General features: G+C 47.3%; 2 protein-coding genes across 4 annotated transcripts in view; one reads left to right on the top strand and one right to left on the bottom strand.

The window, feature by feature from the left end:
- The window catches only part of SLC5A10 (solute carrier family 5 member 10), a 99,774-nt gene that overhangs the window by 28,423 nt on the left and 49,397 nt on the right, over positions 1-21,954 (top strand). For both annotated transcript variants that reach the window (XM_081169532.1, XM_081169533.1), the window contains 4 exons: positions 726-831; positions 2,684-2,764; positions 7,730-7,935; positions 21,421-21,556. In XM_081169532.1, coding sequence (XP_081025658.1) covers positions 726-831; positions 2,684-2,764; positions 7,730-7,935; positions 21,421-21,556 — 529 coding nt within the window. The remainder of the gene's footprint in view (positions 1-725; positions 832-2,683; positions 2,765-7,729; positions 7,936-21,420; positions 21,557-21,954) is intronic.
- Positions 7,921-21,954, bottom strand: part of FAM83G (family with sequence similarity 83 member G) — a 42,288-nt gene continuing 28,254 nt past the window's right edge. The window contains exon 6 of one of the 2 annotated variants that reach the window (XM_081169456.1): positions 7,921-8,457. In XM_081169456.1, coding sequence (XP_081025582.1) covers positions 8,059-8,457 — 399 coding nt within the window. In that variant the 3' untranslated portion in view covers positions 7,921-8,058. The remainder of the gene's footprint in view (positions 8,458-21,954) is intronic. The other variant, XM_081169457.1, reaches the window with a different exon arrangement.

The following is a 21,954-nucleotide window of genomic DNA, read 5'->3' as shown; positions in this document are numbered from 1 at the left end:
ACCAGTTGTCCCCACTGGGAAGCTCTAGGCTGCGAGCGACACCTTGGCAGGGAGAATTCAGTAGGACGGACCTTTGCACCTTAATGCCTGGAAAGGGTTCGCCTGTGGATTTCTACCTGATGTCCAGCTGTTAAAAGGCACAAGAGCCTCGGTCTGCAAAATAAGTGGCAACCTAGGCCTATTGCTTCCCGTGCTCATAACCCAATATTGAAGGACAGCCGGAAAACTATCCGACGAAGCAGCTTCCTTCACTGTAGGCTGATGGTACCGAAATAGCTATTAAAACAAATAATTCAGGTGTTAGTTTAAAGCATGGGTAGGCAAACTAAGGTCCGGGGGCTGGATCTGGCCCAATCGCCTTCTAAATCTGGCCTGCAGACAGTCCGGGAATCAGTGTGTTTTTACATGAGCAGAATGTGTCCTTTTATTTAAAATGCATCTCTGGGTTATTTGTGGGGCCTGCCTGGTGTTTTTACATGAGTAGAATGTGTGCTTTTATTTAAAGTGCATCTCTGTGGGGCATAGGAATTTGCTCATTTCCCTCCCCAAAATATAGTCCGGCCCCCCTCAAGGTCTGAGGGACAGTGGACCGGCCCCCTGATGAAAATGTTTGCTGACCCCTGGTTTAAAGCATGGCAAAGCTCTGAAGCGGCTTTTGCCTGTCCTAGCTGAGCATCCCCCCCCCCCAAAAAAAACCCTGATGTTGTCTCTCTTTACCCCTGCAGACTGACCTGTATTCAGGAGCCCTATTTGTTCAAGTGTGCCTAGGCTGGAATCTCTACCTTTCCACCGTCCTGATGCTGGTCGTCACTGCCATTTACACCATTGCAGGTAAGATGCCCAGTGGATCATACCCTCCAACATTTCTCCCATGAAAATAGGGACGTCCCATTCCTTAATAATGATTCTATTATTTATACCCTGCCCACCTGAATTGGTTGCCCCAGCCACTCTGGGTGGCTTCCAACATATAGGTAAAGGTAAAGGGACCCCTGATCATTAGGTCCAGTTGCAGACGACTCTGGGGTTGTGGCGCTCATCTTGCTTTATTGGCCGAGGGAGCCGGCGTACAGCTTCCGGGTCATGTGGCCAGCATGACTAAGCTGCTTCTGGCGAACCAGAGCAAAGCACGGAAACGCCGTTTACCTTCCTGCCAGAGTGGTACCTATTTATCTACTTGCACTTTGACGTGCTTTTGAACTGCTAGGTTGGCAGGAGCTGGGATTCAGCAATGGGAGCTCACCCCGTTGCAGGGATTCGAACCGCCGACCTTCTGATCGGCAAGCCCAAGAGGCTCTGTGGTTTAACCCACAGCGCCACCCGTGTCCCTTCCAACATATAGAAAAACATAATAAAACATTAAACATTAAAAAACTTCCCTATAGAGGATTGCCTCCAGACAGCTTGTGGGTTGGATAACCCCATACCCTCCAAGATTTCTTCCATGAAAACAGGGACATCCTGGGGAAAAGAGGGGCATCCTGGGGAAAAGAGGGGCATCCTGGGGAAAAGAGGGGCATCCTGGGGAAAAGAGGGGCATCCTGGGGAAAAGAGGGACATCCAGGGGAAAAGAGGGGCATCCTGGGGAAAAGAGGGGCATTCTGGGATCAAATCAGAAACCGGGACGGCTTCTCTAAATCAGGGACGTCCCTGGAAAATAGGGACGCTTGGAGGGTCTGGTGGAAGATGCTTCACACATGAAACATGGTCCCAGGTACCAAGCAAGCTGCGGGCAAAAACTCTGGTTTGGCAAGAACCATCCCTCGTTCCCTTCAGACAACTTTTCAAACCCTTTCTGGTTCTGCAGGCCCTTGTAACATGGATCTTCTTTTCCTAATCCAGTCGGTATTTGCTGATGTTTCATTGATGTTTTTATGGATATCTTGGTTGGTTTTTATATGTCATATTCCACTTTGCTCTTTTTTTTTAACGGATGTGCGGATTAGAAATCTGAAAACAAATAAGCAAATGAACACCTGGAAGGTCGTAGGTCTCCCCTCCCTGTCATGTGCTCTCCAGTTCCCCCCTATTTCCAAGGCACCATCTCTTTTCTGGTCTCCCCCTTTGTCTTTTGGGGAGAGCCTTGTGCAAACGGCGTCAAAATGATTTGCATGCCGTTTTTTCCTAATAATTCACATATTGTGGATTTATCTGAATATTTATCTGAATATATCTGAATTTATTCTTATTCACATTTTATACTGTATTTTATACTGTTATTTGTTGCATCAATTAAGTGTTTTAAATTTGCTGTTAGCCACTCTGAGCCCAGGTTTCTGAACTGGGAAGGGCGGGGTATAAATAAATTATTATTATTATTATTATTATTATTATTATTATTATTATTATTATTATTATTTGCACACAATCTCCCCTGACAGAATGCATTTTTTTCATGTTACACTCATGTAAATATTTCCTTAATATATGCATTTTGCAGACACCTATTTTTCGGTGCAGTGCAAATTTGGGATTGGTGTGGGTGCCAGGATGCACGTTGCTTTGGGAACTGCAAATTAGGTAAATTTTCACTAATGTGAACTGACTCCAAATTTTGCCCCCGCAAGTTCTAAAGGGCTCCCTCTGTTAGAAACATGGGGAGGAACTGGAAGCACCCCAAATTGTGCTGATCAAAACTCAGCTCTGCAGTTCAGATCTGTTCTCCCCGGTCTACTGTCCGCAGGTGGGCTGGCGGCTGTCATCTATACAGATGCTCTGCAGACTCTCATCATGGTCATTGGAGCCACCATCCTGACAGTAACAGGTAAGGCCTGCCTGTGGGGGGTCTGACTCTGCTCCCCCCCCACCCAAGGAAAGATCATAGGATCTCTTCTGACTTGCACCAGAGTGGTGTACCAAAATACAGGACATTCCGGGATCCAATCAGAAGCCGGGATGGCTTCCGTAGTTCCGGGATGCCCTGCTCAAATCAGGATGGTTGAGGGGTTATGCATCTCCCACTTCCTCCATTGCCTGTTTTCTAAATTGTAATCTCTTTGGGGCAAGGACTTGTCTTCTGACTCTTCATATATTTACGGCACAGCACTAAATCGACAGGGAGAGAGCGAGAGTTTACAGAATGAACACAGATGCAACTTTCCACCATTTTTGGAACATTACAATTTTTATTTTACCTTTTTACATTTGTAAACAATTACTTTGGAGGCTGTACAATGAGGCAAACTCCTGCGGCAACCGCATGAACCAGTCGTGCTTGAGTGCGTATCTAGTTAGATTTTTAAAAGAAGTCTTGAGAACAGCAGCACATCTTTAACCTTGGAGGAAGTTTGGCTATTTCCTGTTCCTTATGGGTGCAAAGGACATTGCATTTATATGCCCCTAATGTCCTGATTCCCCAAGGGCAGTTGTTCTTTAGCTTCTCTATTTCCCTTATGGAGTTAGAGTGGTTTAGTGTGTTACTGGGGTAGGAGATCTGAAAATAACGCCAAGATATTTCACACCTGGCAACCAAATATATAAAAGGATGTCATATAGAGGAGGGAGAAAGGTTGTTTTCTGCTGCTCCAGAGAAGCGGACACGGAGCAATGGATCCAAACTGCAAGAAAGAAGATTCCACCTAAACATTAGGAAGAACTTCCTGACAGTAAGAGCTGTTCGACAGTGGAATTTGCTGCCAAGGAGTGTGGTGGAGTCTCCTACTTTGGAGGTCTTTAAGCAGAGGCTTGACAACCATATGTCAGGAGTGCTCTGATGGTGTTTCCTGCTTGGCAGGGGGTTGGACTCGATGGCCCTTGTGGTCTCTTCCAACTCTATAATTCTATGATTCAATGCGCCCCCTTTGGTTTCATGGTGGCTCATTTACCAGAAGTAATATATTTAGCATGAACTCTGAATGTGTATACTCGAGTGTATACCTCTGGCTTAGTTTGTTCAGAATCATGTATACATTTCCAGAGTTCATGCTAAATGCACAATACAACCACAAATAATGCAGTTGTAAGTTCACTACCGCGATACGTCACTGCCCAAGTTAAAAATGAGGGGAAAGAAAGAAAGAAAGAAAGGAAGGAAGGAAGGAAGGAAGGAAGGAAGGAAGGAAGGCAGGAAGGAAGGAAAGAGAAGGGCTAAAGTCATTTGCCCCTGTGGAGACAGAGTTCCTCTTCTATCTTTCTGGGGGGGGGGGGGAAGAAAGAATCGAAAGGGAAGTGGATGACACTGTCCTGTGGGTGCCCTGTATATATAAAGAAAGGAAACAGAGAGTTTCCACACTAAACCCCTAATGAGGAAGAACTGGACTGTGGTGCATGGCTTTGTCTCTCCACCCCCCCCCCAAAGAAAGAAAACCTCATGATGTTTAGTATATACTATCTGAATTCAAATCCATGCCACACAAGTAAAGCACACAGCTCCCCCCCTCCCGCCAAGAATAATGGGAACTGTAGTTTGCTTGCAGTTTGTGTAAAAAGGTAAAGGGACCCCTGAACATTAGGTCCAGTCGTGGACGACTCTGGGGTTGCAGTGCTCATCTCGCTTTATTGGCCGAGGGAGCCGGCGTACAGCTTCCGGGTCATGTAGCCAGCATGACTAAGCCGCTTCTGGCGAACCAGAGCAGCGCACAGAAATGCCGTTTACCTTCCCGCCGGAGCGGTACGTACTTTTGACGTGCTTTTGAACTGCTAGGTTGGCAGGAGCAGGGACCGAGCAACGGGAGCTCAGCCCGTTGCGGAGATTCGAATTGCTGACCTTCTGATTGGCAAGTCCTTGGCTCTGTGGTTTAACCCACAGTGCCACCCGCGTCCCTTGCAGTTTGTGTAGGCTGCTGGAAATTGTACCTCAGTGAGGGATAGACTACAGTTCCTGGAATTTTTGCGGGGCAGAAATCCATGACTGTCAAAGGGGCCTAAACGTGCTTGAAACGTGTGGTATGTGGATGTGATCCGAGTGGGTTTGAACAGAATAAATTAAGAAGGTTCTGAGTAAACCAACGTGCACCGTTTCTTTTGTTTGTAATGATCGTTTTAGTGAAAAGCTTGTGCAGAGAAACTTCTTGTGTCCCAGGTCAGTTAATGGGTGTGGGCGCCATTTTGGCTTTCTGACCCCAGTCACCCCGACGCCTTGAACCGGCCCCCGCAGCCCATTAAATCAGCCGATACTCTGGAGCTTACATCTAAAGCCACCATTGAAGGGGGACGGATCATGTGGTAATCCTCCCCACGCCCTGGTTGGGTGGCTCGCTGCGTGGTTGCCATGACAAGGCTTTGAAAAGAACCCGGCCACTAATTCCTGTTGACGCTCAAGACAAAGGCTGCAAATCCTGCCCCTTTTGCAAACTGCTTCAAATCATTAACTTTCCCAAGAGAGCGGTCTTAATCTGCGGTATTTGTGGGCGCTTGTTTTGGTTCAGGACGCGGTGTCTTTGCAAAAGCGGGCTTTCGTCTGGGGAAGCTGTTGGCTCACCCCGGAAGGGTTGCAAACCCCGGGGTGACTCAATCCTCATCACCATTATTGCAACTTTTTTTGGGGGAGCAATCTGATTCAGCCGTTGCTAACCTCCCTTGATGATCAGGCAACATCCGAAGCAGAATGCTGACTCGGGCAATTGATTCCCTTTGCCCAGGACTGCATAGCCCGACTTGCAGTTGCTCTCCACCGTCTCAGGGACGAGTGGTTCTCTTTCCCATCACCTGCTACCTGTGATCCCTTTAACTGTGAAGGTGTGAATCTCAAAACTTGTACATATGAAGAATACGTTTAACCGCTTGTCTTGTGCCAAGGCCCAAGAGGTTGTAGGAGAAGGTGAGATCCTGGCTGGTTACAGGACAAGGTGGGACAAAATTCAGGCAGGACACAAGGCAGGTTCAGCCTCTGAATTTGGCCCAGCAAGGAACAAGTTGCAACCCAGCCCATAATGGAACCAGGTGTAGCCTGAGGCTTCTCACCAACTTTAATTCAACACCCTGCTTGACTTAAAGGGACACAGCCTTTCCCAACCATCTCCTACTGCAGGCACCCCCAAACTCGGCCCTCCAGAAGTTTTGGGACTACAACTCCCATCATCCCTAGCTAACAGGACCAGTGGTCAGGGATGATGGGACGTGTAGTCCCAAAACATCTGGAGGGTCGGGTTTGGGGGTGCCTGTCCTACTGTGACGGAGCAGGGAAGGTTCAGGTCTTCCAGGTATTCTCCTACAGCAGAGTCCCACAGGTTAAGTGGGTAGCAGCACTTCTGGGGCTGGCCCTATATAGAATCATACGCCCGTCCTCTTTAGGTTCAGAGTCCTCGGCTCCATCACCTGGTTGAAGAGTAATCCGACTCCTAGTCTCTGACCCTAATTGGCTGTACCTCTCTGCCCAAAATAAACCCAGAATCTCCTGCTTAAATGGTTTAGGAATTGCCTTGCATTGCCGTGTGGAGACCCCCCCAGTGCAGCATTTAAAGTCCTAAACAGCCTCGGCCCAGTATACCTGAAGGAGCGTCTCCACCCCTATCGTTCTGCCCAGACACTGAGGTCCAGCGCCGAGGGTCTTCTGGCTGTTCCCTCCCTGTGAGAAGTGAGGTTACAGGGAAGCAGGCACAGGGCCTTCTCGGTGGTGGCGCCTGCCCTGTGGAACGCCCTTCCTGTCAGATGTCAAGGAAATAAACAACTCTCTGACTTTTAGAAGACATCTGAAGGCAGCCCTGTTTAGGGAAGTTTTTAATGTTTGATGTTTTTATCGTGTTTTTAATATTCTGTTGGGAGCCGCCCAGAGTGGCTGGGGAAACCCAGCCAGATGGGCAGGGCACAAATAATAAATTGTTATTATTATTGCTCCCTGACCGCTGGGTGGGCTGACACAGTTGTGATGGGGAGGATGGCATGGGAGGAGACGGCCACCTCTGATGAAGACGAGGGCCAGTGTGCAGAGGGTGTGTGAATGGCCCCACCCACCATTGACTCTAGCCACACCCACAGGCTTGCAGCGAGAGGCGCCAACTTGAGCAGAAGATTGGAGGGCCGGTGATGCATGCATGACGTGTGGGATGCCAGGACGTGCCAGGGGTGGAGCCGAACATGACGGCAGCGTGGCTTCAATGGCTGAAGGCTCTACTCTGGCACTCAGTCTCCTCCTGCTGCTGCTGCCACAGCTGGGGGCTGCTCCCCCCTTCCCTTCCATGGCAGCAGGAGAAGCCAATAGCCACTGAAACCACGCTGCGCCTGGCTTCGCGATCGGCCTCCTCCACAACTGATTGTTCTCACCATTGGGGGTCTAGCTGGCCCTCCATATTTTGTGGGGGGGCCCCCCCGAAGTGATCTGGGCCCCTTAGAGTTGGTGCCTGTGCGCGCGCGCGCACACACACACACACACACACACAGCTGTACTATGCATGGCCCTTGGGGGCAAAAAGCTTCCCTCTCCATGCCTGATACCAAATCCATCCAGGCTAGAGTGTTGCCTACACTAGCTAATCCCCAGGGCTTCAGGCCAAGGATTTTCCCATCAATTACTTCTAGCTCCGGCCAGTCTAACCGGCAATGGCAGGGACCAAACCTGCAAGCTTCTGCCTGCAACGCAGCCCCTGCTCCACCGAAGGGAGCTAGAGATTTCAGGAAACGCAGCAAACCCATCGTGCTTGCGAGTTCCCCTACCAAATCCCCAAGGCGGGTTTTTTTCTTGCATTGCTAAAAGTCGCGGTGGGAAGCGAAGGCAGAGGTGAGCCTTTTTTCCCGTTTTGGTATATCTATTTTAAATCATTGCTTCTCCCCACCCCCTCTATCCCCTGCAAAGCTTTTGGCGAGATCGGCGGCTACCAGAACCTGGAAGAAGCTTACTTAAAGGCCGTGCCGTCTAAGATCATCCCCAACACAACCTGCCACGTGCCCAGGCTCGATGCGATGCACCTCTTCCGGGATCCTGTTTCCGGAGACTTGCCCTGGACCGGAATGACCTTTGGGCTCTCGGTCGTGGCCACATGGTACTGGTGCACAGACCAGGTAAACCCCCCTCTCCCTGCCGGGCGAGCGCACTGTTGCAAAGCAACCCCACTTTCGTGGGGGGTCCCTCCCCGGACCCTGGCAGGGCTCTTTCTCAGCGTCCCAGGGCGACCATCTCCCGTCCTATTGCTCTTTGTGGTTGCTGGCTCCTGGCTGCCTCAGCTTGGCATCGGACCACGGAGACACTTTGTTCTTTAGGTGCTTGGATTCCGACAGTTTGGACAGCGGGATGCCAAAGGGTGTCCTTATTTCTTCCGCCGCCCTCTGGACTTCTGAGGTGGAGATTGCTCGTGAGGGGCTGCTCCTTCCTTGGGAGAAGCGGCCGGCTTGTGTGTTCTTGGAGGTGCCGAAACCTTTGCTCTGCCAGTACGGCTGGCCGGCTGGACCTGGGGGTTGCTTTTTGGCCCGGCTTCCGTCTTGCTGGTATTTGCCATCTCCTGGGGTTTTCTGATGCGGGGAACCGCTTTTGCCTCTTCCCACAGACATTTGCACCCTGGACCCGTAGCAGAGCAGTTGTGGTCCCTGTTTGTGAAGCACAAAAAGGGGAAGAAAGTTGTTATCTGGTATTATTTACATCAGGGGGAGGGGAACCTCAGGTTCAGGGGCTAAATGTCCCCCTCCAGGCCTCTCTCTCTGGTCCCCAGGACTCCACCCTAAGCCCCACATTACTGACCCTGTGGTGTACTCTCCCAGAGTGTTTTTGTGTGGCTGGACTGCATCCCTGGACTCTGCCTCTTGTTTGCCCGGATAGAGGATACAGAGGGGAGTGCAAGTGTGTGTAGGAACCCAAAACCTCTCCAGATGTTTTAGTCCACAACTTGCAGCAGCCACGGCCAATGATGTCGTCAGTCATGTCATGGCAATGATGTCACGATAGCTTCAAAAACAGGACAAGTTCCTGCCCCAACGAACTTACAGTCCATAATGCAACCAAGGGGAGGCGACAGGCAAAAGGACAGGGAGATGGAAGCAAAGAGAGAATGTATTTAAATGTATTTCTGTAAATCACCCTGTGGTCCTCAGGTGAAGGGCAGTCTATGAAACAAACAGGCAAACATTCCAATGTTAGGGATGAGCGAGAAATTTGATTCCATTTCTGAAACTATGGGCTTATCCAAACTTCCTTGTGTCCCGCAGCTATTTTCTCCGGCTCTTTGGTGTGCAAAGTGGCAATTCAGGTTATCTCCAGATTGACGTTTGCTCCAATTTAGCATTAAAGGGGCAATTTAGCAGGGCAAGGGGAAAACTCATCGGACCCCTGCTTCCTAGATATGGGACAAGTGGAAGCCCCCTTAACAAACCACAGCTCCCTGGATTCTTTGGGGGAAGCCTAAAGTGATCCCACCGTGCTGTAAATGTGGACAATGTTTTGGAAAACTCCCTCCAACATGACCAATAGTCAGGTTTGATGGGTGTCATTACAGCAAGATCTGGAGGGCCCCAGGTACCAGGGAAGGCTGATGGAGATACAGAGCTGGGACTGCTAACATGGTGCCCTTCCAGATGTTTTGGACTTCTGACCCCCACCATCTTCAGCTAGCATGATCAATACTCAAAGGATGATGAGAGCTGTAGTACGGCCCATATTATACAACAGGTGTAGGCAAACTCAGCCCTCCATATGTTTTGAGACTACAATCCCCATCATCCCTGACCACTGGTCCTGTTAGCTAGGGATGATGGGAGCTGTAGTCCCAAAACATCTGGAGGGCCGAGTTTGCCTATGCCTGTTATAGAAGCTAAGAATCTGAGCTAAGAATTGCTTGGTCCCCAGTTTGATTCTCATCTCTGCTGCAAACCGGCAGCTCACTTTCAGTTTGCTTTGTTTATTACAGTTATTGACCATACTTTCCCGTGTATAAGACAATGGTTTTTTTTGCTAAAAACGTTCAGGCAAAAAATGGGGGTTGTCTTGGGTGGGTGATTGGCGATGAGCGGGCAGAGCTCAACAACTTTGGGTGGCCAACAACTCAAGAAATATTGATTTCTTAATTTGGGGTTCAAAAAAGTAAGGCTCGTCTTATACATGGGGGGGGGCATCTTATACACAGAAAAATACGGTACGTCACATCTTTCAGGACATAAATCCTAGCAAGACAGCTTGTAAGTCACAACGACATGTTTTCAAAGCACTGTAGAAACTCTTAACATATTACAAGCACACCAGGAGCCTCTCTTCTGAGTAGCTGGCAGTCCTCTATTCTCCTTGCCTCTTTCCCCTACTTCATGGGGGTGAATAATCATATCCTACCTTGTATCTTGTAAGGATGGCTCAAATAAAGCAGGTGAAATATGCCGAATATGCTACAAGCCCTGTGTAGTAATAATATCAATAACCACCATAATCCATCACTGTAGTTGTTTTATAGCCAGGACTATGGGTGTTAACATGTTTAGCACCATGATATCTTTTTCTTATTGCTGGTGGTTCAGAAATTTTTGCATATAAATAAAAGGAAATGAAAATAGTTAACCCTGGGTGGTCATCTGTCATGGATGCTTTAACTGAGATTCCTGCATTGCTGGGGTTGGACTAATGACCCCCAGGGTTCCTTCCAACGATACAATTCTATGATTCTGTAACCAGGTACTGCCGCACTTTGTCCTGGATCAAGGAGTCTTGCTGGCTGCCAAAACCTTTGAGCCAGAGAGGCTTTTCAACATGTTGAAACAACCAGGCAAAATTGCAAATATTTAGACAGCGACACAGACTTATTAGGGTGCCACACCTGATCAGCAAACAGGATCCATGACAGATGACCTGGAGAGGCTGGGATATTGCTAAGAAGCTTTCTTATATCGGGCCTTGTTGACACAGCACAGCAAAGCCTAATTAATGGGTTTCTGCGAATGCACCGATCTGGTCCATTTTTGCTCTTCCTCACCACGATTCTTGGCTTAGCCCACAAGTGGGGAACCTCAGGCTATTGCACCAAATGCAGCTTTCCAGATTTCTGTATATTGCCCTCTGTTTGGGACCCTCCCTTGGCCAAACCCTCCTTGAGTGTTTTTTGCCTGGCTGGTGTGGGATGTGAAACACATAGCAGTCAGGATTCAGGTTGGTAGCCATGTTAGTCTGACACAGTTGAAATAATAATAGAAAAAACCCCCAATTGTCCAGCAGCACCTTGGAGACCAACTACGTTTGTTCTGGGTATAAGCTTTCGTGTGCATGCACACTTCTTCAGATACATAGCAGTCAAGTACAACATTCTTAGAATGGACATGCTAGGAGATGCTTTGTACCAGCCAGGAGAAAATTTCCTGTTTTCTCTTGAGCTGGGACAGACTTCCTCTGCATGTGGCTAGTGTGTGTGTGGCCTAATCTGGGGAAGAGGAGCACACCATCTTCTTTTGCTCCTCTCTCTCCTCCATTTTGTTTTTCTCTATGCGTGAGCAGGAGTCACTTAGGTACTAACTCCCTTATGGGATAGTTCCACATGTATATATACTTTTGTAACCTAAGTCTGCTTTCTGGGATCTAACTGTGAACTGAATGAATGTGAGTAAACTGCTTTTATATTCACTTTAATAAGATTGCCGTGTTTATTATTTTCAAGAGGAACTTATGAGGAACGGCTAAGGGAGCTGGGCATGTTTAGCCTGGAGAAGAGGAGGTTAAGGGGTGATATGATAGCCATGTTCAAATATATAAAAGGATGTCACATAGAGGAGGGAGAAAGGTTGTTTTCTGCTGCTCCAGAGAAGCGGACACGGAGCAATGGATCCAAAGTACAAGAAAGAAGATTCCACCTAAACATTAGGAAGAACTTCCTGACAGTAAGAGCTGTTCGACAGTGGAATTTGCTGCCAAGGAGTGTGGTGGAGTCTCCTACTTTGGAGGTCTTTAAGCAGAGGCTTGACAACCATATGTCAGGAGTGCTCTGATGGTGTTTCCTGCTTGGCAGGGGGTTGGACTCGATGGCCCTTGTGGTCTCTTCCAACTCTATGATTCTAAGAAGGGATCTTACCAGGAATCCTATATTTCGAGGCTAAAACTAGCCTGCAACAAGCAAACAGCTGTGCGTTTAAAGGGGAATGTTTAAACTCTGCTAAGATATAGAACTTGCTAACACAGGTTAGGAAGCATATCATTAAACAATATACCCTCTCCTGCCTCCCTGAACATTCCCACAGTTGGGACATGTCCATGAAGTGTAATAACGCCGTCTGCTTGCCTGAATGGAGCATGGAGAGATGCAACGTGTGAGAATGTAGAAAGCGTTGACTTTTGCACAACTGGAAAGCAACCTGCTTTGCAAAGCCAAGAGTTGCATATGTTGCTCCACCCACTTTTGCAACAGGCCCCTGGAAATTTCCCCATGAGGGAATGTGGCCCGATATGAAGTTCCTCAGCCCTGGCTTAGCATTATGTCTGAACGGAATACTATCGTTTGTTTCTCTCCAACAAACCACAGTCTGTAAAGCCAATCAAACCTTGGCAACAGAGTGCGGCTTCTCTGAAGTGAGAAAATTTGTACTTTCTCCAAATATGCACTTTTTTTGTATGCAGTTTTTCCGTTTACATTTTTAAAAGTAATTTCCCCTGATATGATGTGTTTTAGCATGCTAATTTCACCAACATTTGCATTTCAGTGTGCACTTTCTTGTATGTATGTAAGTATCTGTGTACATTTCTAGTTGGAGTACTGCATAAAAAGGTAAAGGTACCCCTGACCATGAGGTCTAGTCGCAGACGACTCTGGGGTTGTGCCCTCATCTCGCTCTATAGGCCGAGGGAGCCGGCATTTAGCTCCGAGCGCCTTTTGGTGGCTTCTTCATTGTGAGAAGTGAAGTATCAGGGAACCAGGCAAGAGGGCCTTCTCGGTAGTGGCGCCCGTCCTGTGGAACGCCCTCCTATCAGATTTCAAGGAGATAAGTAACTCTACAACCTTTAGGAGACATCTGAAGGCAGCCCGGTATCAGGAAGCTTTTGATGTTTGATGTTTTGTTGTGTTCTTTTATACAGTGGACACTCGGGTTGCGAACGTGATCCGTGCAGGATGCATGTTTGCAACCCGCAGCGGTGCGTCTGCGCATGCACGGTTGCAATTTGGTGCTTCTGTGCATGCGCGACTGCCGAAACCCGGAAGTAACCCGTTCCGGTAATTCCGGGTTTCGGCAGGTCCGTAACTCGAAAAAAACACAACCTGAAGCATCTGTAACCCGAGGGATGACTGAATTCTGTTGGAAGCTGCCCAGATTGGCTGGGGCAACCCAGTCAGATGGGCAGAGTACAAGAAATAAAATATTATTATCATCATTTCCAAGAACTACAATGTCCTTTCCCCCCTCTTTGAGACAGTCAGAACGGTGCACCTTTGTTCCAAATTTGGCAGCATCAAAGATTAGCAAAAGTGCATTTTGAAATTAGAGGACGCCCCTCATTTCTTTAACATTGGGACTTATCAATGGCTGCAAAGATTCCCATTTCACTCACTCTCTCAGCCAACACGGCATGCAACAAATAAAGATACTGGAGAATTCTACTGAAAAAAGGAGCAGAATCTCCCATGTTCAGAATGGACATCAATCCAATGAACACAATGGTTATTTCCTGCTGTTGCTGTCAGTCCACCAATGAAATATAATTGATTATGTTCCCCTCCCACCGTCCTTGCATTGCATCTCCTTTGCAGTGAAACGAATGGGGTGGAATATCGTAATGACAAGGTAACTTATGTCATTGCATAAATTACGTAAGCCACATAATTTCAACACAGCAGGCAGTGAGGTCAATAACATAGTTTTTTGGCAAAAGGCAAACTGCAGCAGTACGGAAACAACCCTGCATGAGACAAATACAGTGAGGAATGAAAAGCGATGCCTTCTTACATCCTCAGCTGTGAATCATCTGAAATATGCTTCATTGCCAGGAAAAAGGCGAAGGCAGGGCTGGCTGTTGCCTGATCTTGCACCAAGCCAAGGTGAATCACGCACTTCCGTTGAGTCACAGGAGTGCCATCAAAAGTCATTCTGCATTTCCCCCGCTTATCGGATGCAAGCAAAGGAAAGCGGAAGACTTAGTTTTCCTCTTCTGTGCAATGGGAACAATAGCACAACAGTCCTGTGAATAAGGCCTGGGCGGGCTGACTTTAATAGATAATGAATAGTTACGTTCTGCTTTGAAGATGATGAGTCTGCTGGAGCATCCCTATTTCTCCCCCCTTCAGCTTGCAAAAGCTGAATTTTCACCTGCATTTGAACATTGCCTCCCTGCTGCTGCTTCTGCTGCTGCTGCTGTTGTTGCTTTTTTGATGTCCTTTTTTGATGTTGGGAGTCAGCCTTCCTGGTGTTTGCTGTTATTATTCAGCACACTAAAATCTATATACCGCTTCATCGCAATTGTCTCCAAGTGGGGTGCACCCAAGCTCCACAAATGCAGCAAAGCTAAATCCAGTTAAAAAACCTCACTTACGACACCCGCAGCTTTCAAAACTGCAGTTGTCTGGAAGAGAGTGAGAGGAGTTTAACTTCTGGGTAAACTTGCACAGGGCTTTAAGGCTGCCACTGAGATCTCATTGGAAGAAAAGTTCTGCCCTATTATTCTGCAGGGTCTCCTGTGCCAGAAATGAAATTCACATGCTGATAAGAATCAGGGATTCAAAAAATAGTTTGCGAAGATGAGAAGCCAGCTGGAATCGAGGAGAGAGATGGGGATGAACCAGAGGAGAGGAGGGATCCTGCATTGGAAGACACAAGACCTACGCACCTTGGAAGAATGGCAGATGCAACTAATAGACTACATGGAAATGGCGGAAATGACTGGCAGAATCCGAGACCAGGGAGAAGAGTTGGTGGAAGAAGATTGGAGGAAATTTAAAACTTATTTACAGAAATATTGTAAAATTTTTGAATGCTGATGACATTGAAATGAATTGAAGGGGTTCTAGCAACAAGGTAAAATGTAAGATGGGATTGATAATAGATAAACTAATAGGACATAAATTTGCTGAACCAATTTCTAAAAGGGATACAAAAAAGGGAGACGTGAGGAAGTCAGGAAAAAAAGTTAACTAAAGATGAGAAATAAAGAAAGAGGGAGTTTTTGCTTTGTTTTTTATATGTTTTTTCTTCTTCTTTTTTGTGGTTAATGTTTGTATCTTTTGTATTTTGTGATTTTGTATTTTTCTGTTTTTGTATTTTTCTGGACTTTTCTATTGATAAAACCTAATAAAATATTATAAAAAAAAGAGGAGAGGAGGGATCCTGTCCTCCTCCGTCTACTTTTATTGTTCCAAATAAAAGGCCCAAACTGGACTTGTCTTACCTGCGCATTCTCTCTTTGCTTGTTCCTTAGAGAAGTCCAGAGCCTGCCCATGTTAATTGCTCTGGACTAGTGCAGGGGAGAAATTCATTCCTTTTGCATTTAATGGCAACCTACCAAATTAACCCTCCCCAGAGTGTGAAACGTAGCTCTCCTTTGCAATTGTCGCTTCTCCCAATTTGGTGATGCAGTTCTCCAACCAAAGAAGGCACAGGAAAATCTATGTGCATTAGGGCATACTTCCTTTGTACCTCGGTTTCTAGGCATGGGCATGAGAAGTTTTTCTTTTGCACCGCTGCTTTCCCACAGCAAACCTGATAGAAGTTTGTTCTGATTCAGCGGTAAACGGCAGGTTTTCCTGGGGCCGGATGAAAGGAAAAACCTCTTGGTCCCATGCTTAGAAATCTGGGACAAACGGAAGTGTGGAAGAGCACTTAGTGCAGCAGTTCTCAACCTGTGCGTCCCCAGATGTTGTTGGACTACAACTCCCATCATCCCTGAGTTCTGGCCTTGCTAGCTAGGGGTGATGGGAGTTGTAGTTCAACAACATCTGGGGACCCACAGGTTGAGAAAGGCTGCCTTAGTGGAAAGGGACAGATCACTGGTCTAACTTAGCTTTCTTTGCTCCTGTGATTCCAGCTGGCAGCACCGCTGGCTGAATTTCATTTCTAGGACAGGAGACTAGGAATAAAGGTAAAGGTAAAGGGACCCCTGACCATTAGGTCCAGTCATGACCAACTCTGGGGTTGTGGCGCTCATCTCGCTTTATTGGCCGAGGGAGCCGGCGTACAGCTTCCAGGTCATGTGGCCAGCATGACTAAGCTGCTTCTGGCGAACCAGAACAGCACACGGAAACACCATTTACCTTCCTGCTGGAGCGGTACCTATTTATCTACTTGCACTTGGTGACGTGCTTTCGAACTGCTAGGTGGGCAGGAGCTGGGACCGAGCAATGGGAGCTCACCCTGTCACGGGGATTCGAACCGCCGACCTTCTGATTGGCAAGCCCAAGAGTCTCAGTGGTTTAGACCATAGCGCCACCCGCATCCCCATGCACAGACGATCAAGGGGATTGGTGCAATTTTCCCGTGACAACTTTTTCGTTTATGGAAAAGGCAAGTAAGCAGAGAGCATGGTTTATAAATTGTTTTGCATGTCAGGAAGAAAATGGGTAGAGAAAAGTTTTACCCCTTCTCTCCTAACACTGGTGGGCTCAATGATTGAGATGAATGTTGGAAGATTCAGGACGGATAAAAGAATAACCTTCTTCGTACAGTGCATGGTTAAACTATGGAACTCCCTCCCACGGGGTTTAAAAGAGGAATGGACAAGTTCATGGGAGGTAAGGCTTGCCGATCGGAAGGTTGGTGGTTTGAATCCCCGTGATGGGGTGAGCTCCCGTTACTCGGTCCCTGCTCCTGCCCACCTACAAGTTCGAAAGCATGCCAGTGCAAGTAGATAAATAGGTACCACTCTGGCGGGAAGGTAAACAGCGTTTCCGTGCGCTGCTCTAGTTCGCCAGAAGCGGCTTAGTCATGCTGGCCACATGACCCGGAAGCTGTACGCCGGCTCCCTCGGCCAATAAAGCGAGATGAGCGCTTGCAACCCCAGAGTCGTCCACGACGGGACCTAACAGTCAGGGGTCCTTTACCTAAGGCTATTGATGGCTGCCAATCATAATGGCTGTGCTCTGTGCTTCTGAATCCCAGTTGCTGGAAATCACAGGAGGGGAGAGGTCTCTTGGGCTTGGATCCTGCTTGCAGGTTTCCCACAGGCATCTGGTCGGCCACTGTGAGAACAGGATACTGGGCTAGATGGGCCTTTGGCCCAATCCAGTAGAGTTCTCCTTACATCTTATGTACAGATCCTTTGCATGTTGACTTGGAAGTATGGATGGAAGAATCGGACCATTTTGGCTTCTCTCATACATGTTTCTCATTCTTCCAATCCTCTCTCCACGGATCTATATCTGTGGAGGTAATGCTCCACTTTGCGAAGGCAAACCTTGCACCAGGCATGCAACAGTATGTCAAGGAGTGTTGCGCCTGCTCTCCCTGACCTTTTGCCTTCTTGGCTAGAAAATAGGGTCCCCCCCCCCTGATCTTTTGTCCTCTCACAGATTTGTTTACTAGACATAACGCTTGGCTGGAGCATGACCAGGGACGCAGACATAATCAAGTATCAGGGGGAACATTTTAGAGAAACACCTGCTGACACGTGCATTTGCTAACACTGGAAATGTGCTTAGATGGAAATACGTTAAGTTCAGGGTGGCTTCGCTACTGTTTCCAATAGTTGACTTCTGCTAATAAAAGGAGCCTCGGCAGTGCTAGCCGGCAGCTTGCTTGGAGCATGCTTGCCAGCTTACTTCTGCACAGCTCACCTGCATCCAACCTCCTGTCGTCTCTGTTATTCCTACATATATCAGTTTGTGCTTTTTAAAAGAAAGTTATCCTGAAAACTCACAAGAATTTGCAGATTTCTCCTAACGTGCATGTTTTTGTCTGCAATGTTTTCATAATACGCACATGTTTGCAAAGCAACCCCTCCTTATAAATGCATCTCTGTATGTTGTTTTCAACAACGTAGGCATTTGGGTGGACACTTTCACCCGGCATTGGCATTATTTTACACATTATTTGGCTGGAAAAACTGGACTGCAAAATTTATGGAAGTGAAAATTTTGAAGGATGGTTGAGTTTCAATAATAAAAAAAATTCCTTCCAGTAGCACCTTAAAGACCAACTAAGTTAGTTCTTAGTTGAGTTTCAGTTCATGCATTGATGGAGAAAGTGTGAACTTAGGGTAAAGGTAAAGGGACCCCTGACCTTTAGGTCCGGTCGTGGCCGACTCTGGGGTTGCGGCGCTCATCTCGCTTTATTGGCCGAGGGAGCCGGCGTACAGCTTCCGGGTCATGTGGCCAGCATGACTAAGCCGCTTCTGGCGAACCAGAGCAGCACACAGAAACGCTGTTTACCTTCCCGCCGGAGCGGTACCTATTTATCTACTTGCACTTTTTATGTGCTTTCGAACTGCTAGGTTGGCAGGAGCAGGGACCAAGCAACGGGAGCTCACCCCGTTGCGGGGATTTGAACCACCGACCTTCTGATTGGCAAGTCCTAGGCTCTGTGGTTTAACCCACAGCGCCACCCGTGTCCCGAACTTAGGGTAGTTTGTCAACGGAATTGAATTCCCCCTCCATCCCTATGTGGAATGGAGTCCCACCATGCCTAGTTGATCTTCTTCCCTTGTAATGGTCCAAAAGACAGCAGCCCTCAGCTCTCTGATGAACCTGAGAAGGTCACCAGCATGCTTAGTCCTGCCCATCAACAGCGAAGTGGGAAAATATGGACAAGACAAGCTTTTGTAAGCAGCATACTCAGACACCCACGTCACCTTCAAAGCAGGATGCATGCACTCATTGTCTATTAAAACAAACCCTCCCAGGCTTTACTCACCGTGCAATTTAAATCCCCCCCCTTAATATTAATCACCAGGCAATTGTTTTTTGCACCTGAACCAGCCTTTAGCTACCCTAGGAAGAAAGTTAAGAAATATGCCGTATTCTGGACATACCTGTCCTTGTGGTTTAAAATGGGCTGAAGGCTTTGTACATATTATTATATATTGAAGTGTGTTGAGAGAGCAACACTTTGGGGCAAATTTTAGGGAGAGGTGGGGAGAGGCCTGACCGCGAGCCTGTAATTTATCTGCTGGATGGACAAGATAAATATGTAACTGCGGAGGCCGTGCATTTTCTGTCTGTAGTAAGCGAGGAGAGGAGAAAATTATTATGTTGTATCTTGCCAGGAAGATATTTCAGAATCTTCCACTTGTTTTATGCCAATCTTCACTTAGGTTTCACAGAGGTTTATTCAGATTGGCATCATTTTGTTTTATTTCATTTTAATATTTCATAACAGTGGAACAATCTTTTCGTTTTAACGGAGCATGTTGTGATCTGCCAAGGATGGTTGGCATTCTAAGAATGTTTATGTTGCAGTTCACCTAAGTTAAGAACTAACTTCATTCTATTTAATACTGTATTTTTTTTGTGGTGGTCTGATGACTGGACACAAATGGATGAATCAGAGCTGAACTGAACCATTCTCTGATGAGCTCCAGGTGGCAAAGGAGGATGGGAGGCAATTTAATTAAAAGTGACCCCCTTTTCCCATAGGGAATTTGCTGCCATCACATGTAGTCTGGTCCCAAGTTCACAGCAGAGGCACAATTTGATTGGTGATTTATTGCTTTAGAACGCAGTTCAGTACTGGGCTTCGGTGCATCATAACCACAAATTTTTATTTTTAGGGCAAATGTGGATATTTCTTTCTCAAGCGACAGCTTCCCTCTCCACGGATGGCCTGCTCTTGAAGCAGATTTTGATAAGGATTTGGGGTGGAGGCGCTGTTCAAAGGAGAGAATGTTGAAAACAGCAACAACCAACCAACCAACCAACCTCAAACTCCTGGTTGCACCAGAAGCAACTCTTTGTACCCTGGCAGGATTTGGGACGCTGGATTTGAAGTTCTCCCAAGTCAGGTTCAGGAAAAATACTTTGCGAGTTTGTCCATGCCCGACTCAAAGGAGAGATGAGCTTTAACAAACCCCAGAGTTATTTTCTGGGGCCGGAATCTGAGCCAGAGAAGGATTTCTGGTTTCTCCCCTTATCTTGCTTCTCCCCAACTTGATGTTCTCCAGATGTTTTGGGCTACAACGTCCAACTTCCAGCCAGCTGTTGGGAGAGCAGTTGCAAAGCTCAAGGCCGATAATGGACCTGGCAGTGGAAGCGGTTGTCCTCACCTAGCGCCACTGGTTTTTGTCCGTGCAGCCTTTTAAATTCTCCCTGTACACAATGAAACAGAGCAACGTCGCTCCATCACATTGAATAGTGGAATATTTTAGAGGCTGGAATTTGAATCATTTTTCTGGACGTTGGCTTGTAAACAATGGTCTGGGGGTTCCTAAGATTTCAGCCCTTTCTGAATTAATGCGAGATGAGCTTGGGAGAGCTCATCCATCTTTGTTCAGGATTGTGTGCATCCTGCAATTCTATTGAAGCGCAGCAAAAACAACCAACCAACCCCCCCAAAACCTAGAATCAGTTGTCAAAAACCGCAGGATTCAGCTTCCTAAAAATACGAACTTCCATTGGGTACATTTCAAAAAATCAATTTTCTAGCTTTTTTTTTATTGTACTAGAGCATAATTTAAAATGCTTCGTGCCAAGTGTCATCTAGCCCTGCCTATATTGGTTTTATAAAACATACAATCAGCCCTATTGAATAAATAATAGGATGCTATGGTTAAGTCTCTCTTGCCTACAATGCCAGCCACCTTTGTGGAAAAGAATTAAGGGAATCGACCGTAGGTAGCTACAGTACTTGCATACAAGATCTGCAGCTTTGATGACAATGAATTAAGGCTGCAGTGTGCAATTGGCTAGATGTGTTGATTTTTATCAAACAGCCTTTGGATTAAAGCAGGTGTCCTCTTTGATTTGGTAATAGATTTTTTAATGGAAGAATTAATAGTAACTGCAGTCGATGGGCACCATCTTAAAATGTATAGAACCTAGCCTGCTGTTGAAAGGGAAAATCAACATGTGTTGCTTTGGGCGCCACTGGCAAGTGGCCCTCAGAAGGCTGCAGAGAAGGGAATGTGGCCCTTATGCTGGAAAGGATTCCCAATCCGTGAGGTACCGTATTTGTCGCTCTATAGGACACACTTTTCCCCCTCCAAAAATTAAGGGGAAATGTGTGTGTGTCCTATGGAGCAAATGCAGGCTCCTTGGCTTCAGCGATAGCAATGCGAAGCCTCCGAAGCGCAGAGGGAGCGCTCCCTCCGCGCTCCGGAGGCTACGCGTTGCTTTCGCTGAGGCCTGGAGAGCGAGAGGGGTCAGTGCGCTGCGCACTGATTCCTCTCACTCTCCACGCTTCAGGGATAGCCGCCTGAAGCCTTCAGAGCGCAGCACGAGTTTCCGCTGCGCTCCGCAGGCTTCGGGTTCCTTTTGCTGAAGCCGGGAGAGCCAAGCGGGAGGAGAAATGGAAGGGGCCCCGTTTCTCCTGCCGCTTCGCTGAAGGGGCGCTGAGCAGAGAGGGGGAGAATTTTTTCCCTTGTTCTCCCCCTCTAAAACAAGGTGCGTCCTATGGTCGGGTGCGTCCTATAGAGCGAAAAATACGGTACATCCTTTTCTCTCTCTCTCTTTCTCACAGGTCATTGTCCAGAGGTCTCTCTCAGCAAAGAACCTCAATCATGCCAAGGCCGGGTCCATCCTAGCCAGTTATTTGAAAATGCTTCCCATGGTTGTCATAATCATGCCCGGAATGATAAGCCGGATCCTGTATCCAGGTAAGCTGCAATAACCCCCAAGAAGGAAACTCAGGGACCCAATCCTTACAGTTTTCTAATACTCTTGAGGCACCACGGAAGGAGGAGCTGTGATGGAGGCAACAGGCCTCTTCTTCTCTTGCCTTTAACCATCAAGTGTTACTCTGAGGTAGACTTTCCCTGGACTTGGAGGTTCCATTTAGCCACCATGACTAGTAGCCATGGATAAATCCACCCTCTGTGAGCTTGCCCAGTCTCCTTTTTAAAAGCAGGTGTGGGGGAAGCATATTTGTTGGCAGTTCAACAGCAACAAGTTTTATTATACTTTTAAAAAATATGTAAAGGGGTGGGGGCCTTGCGTTCTTCCTCTTAAGTAATAGGGAGGGTTCAGTGGAACATGAGGTGATAACTTCGTATTT

This window comes from Podarcis bocagei (genome assembly GCF_964188305.1).
Source record: "Podarcis bocagei genome assembly, chromosome: 14".
Taxonomy (NCBI): domain Eukaryota; kingdom Metazoa; phylum Chordata; class Lepidosauria; order Squamata; family Lacertidae; genus Podarcis; species Podarcis bocagei.
The sequence above is the reverse complement of the archived record's forward strand: the minus strand, read 5'-3'. Positions and strand labels throughout refer to the sequence as shown.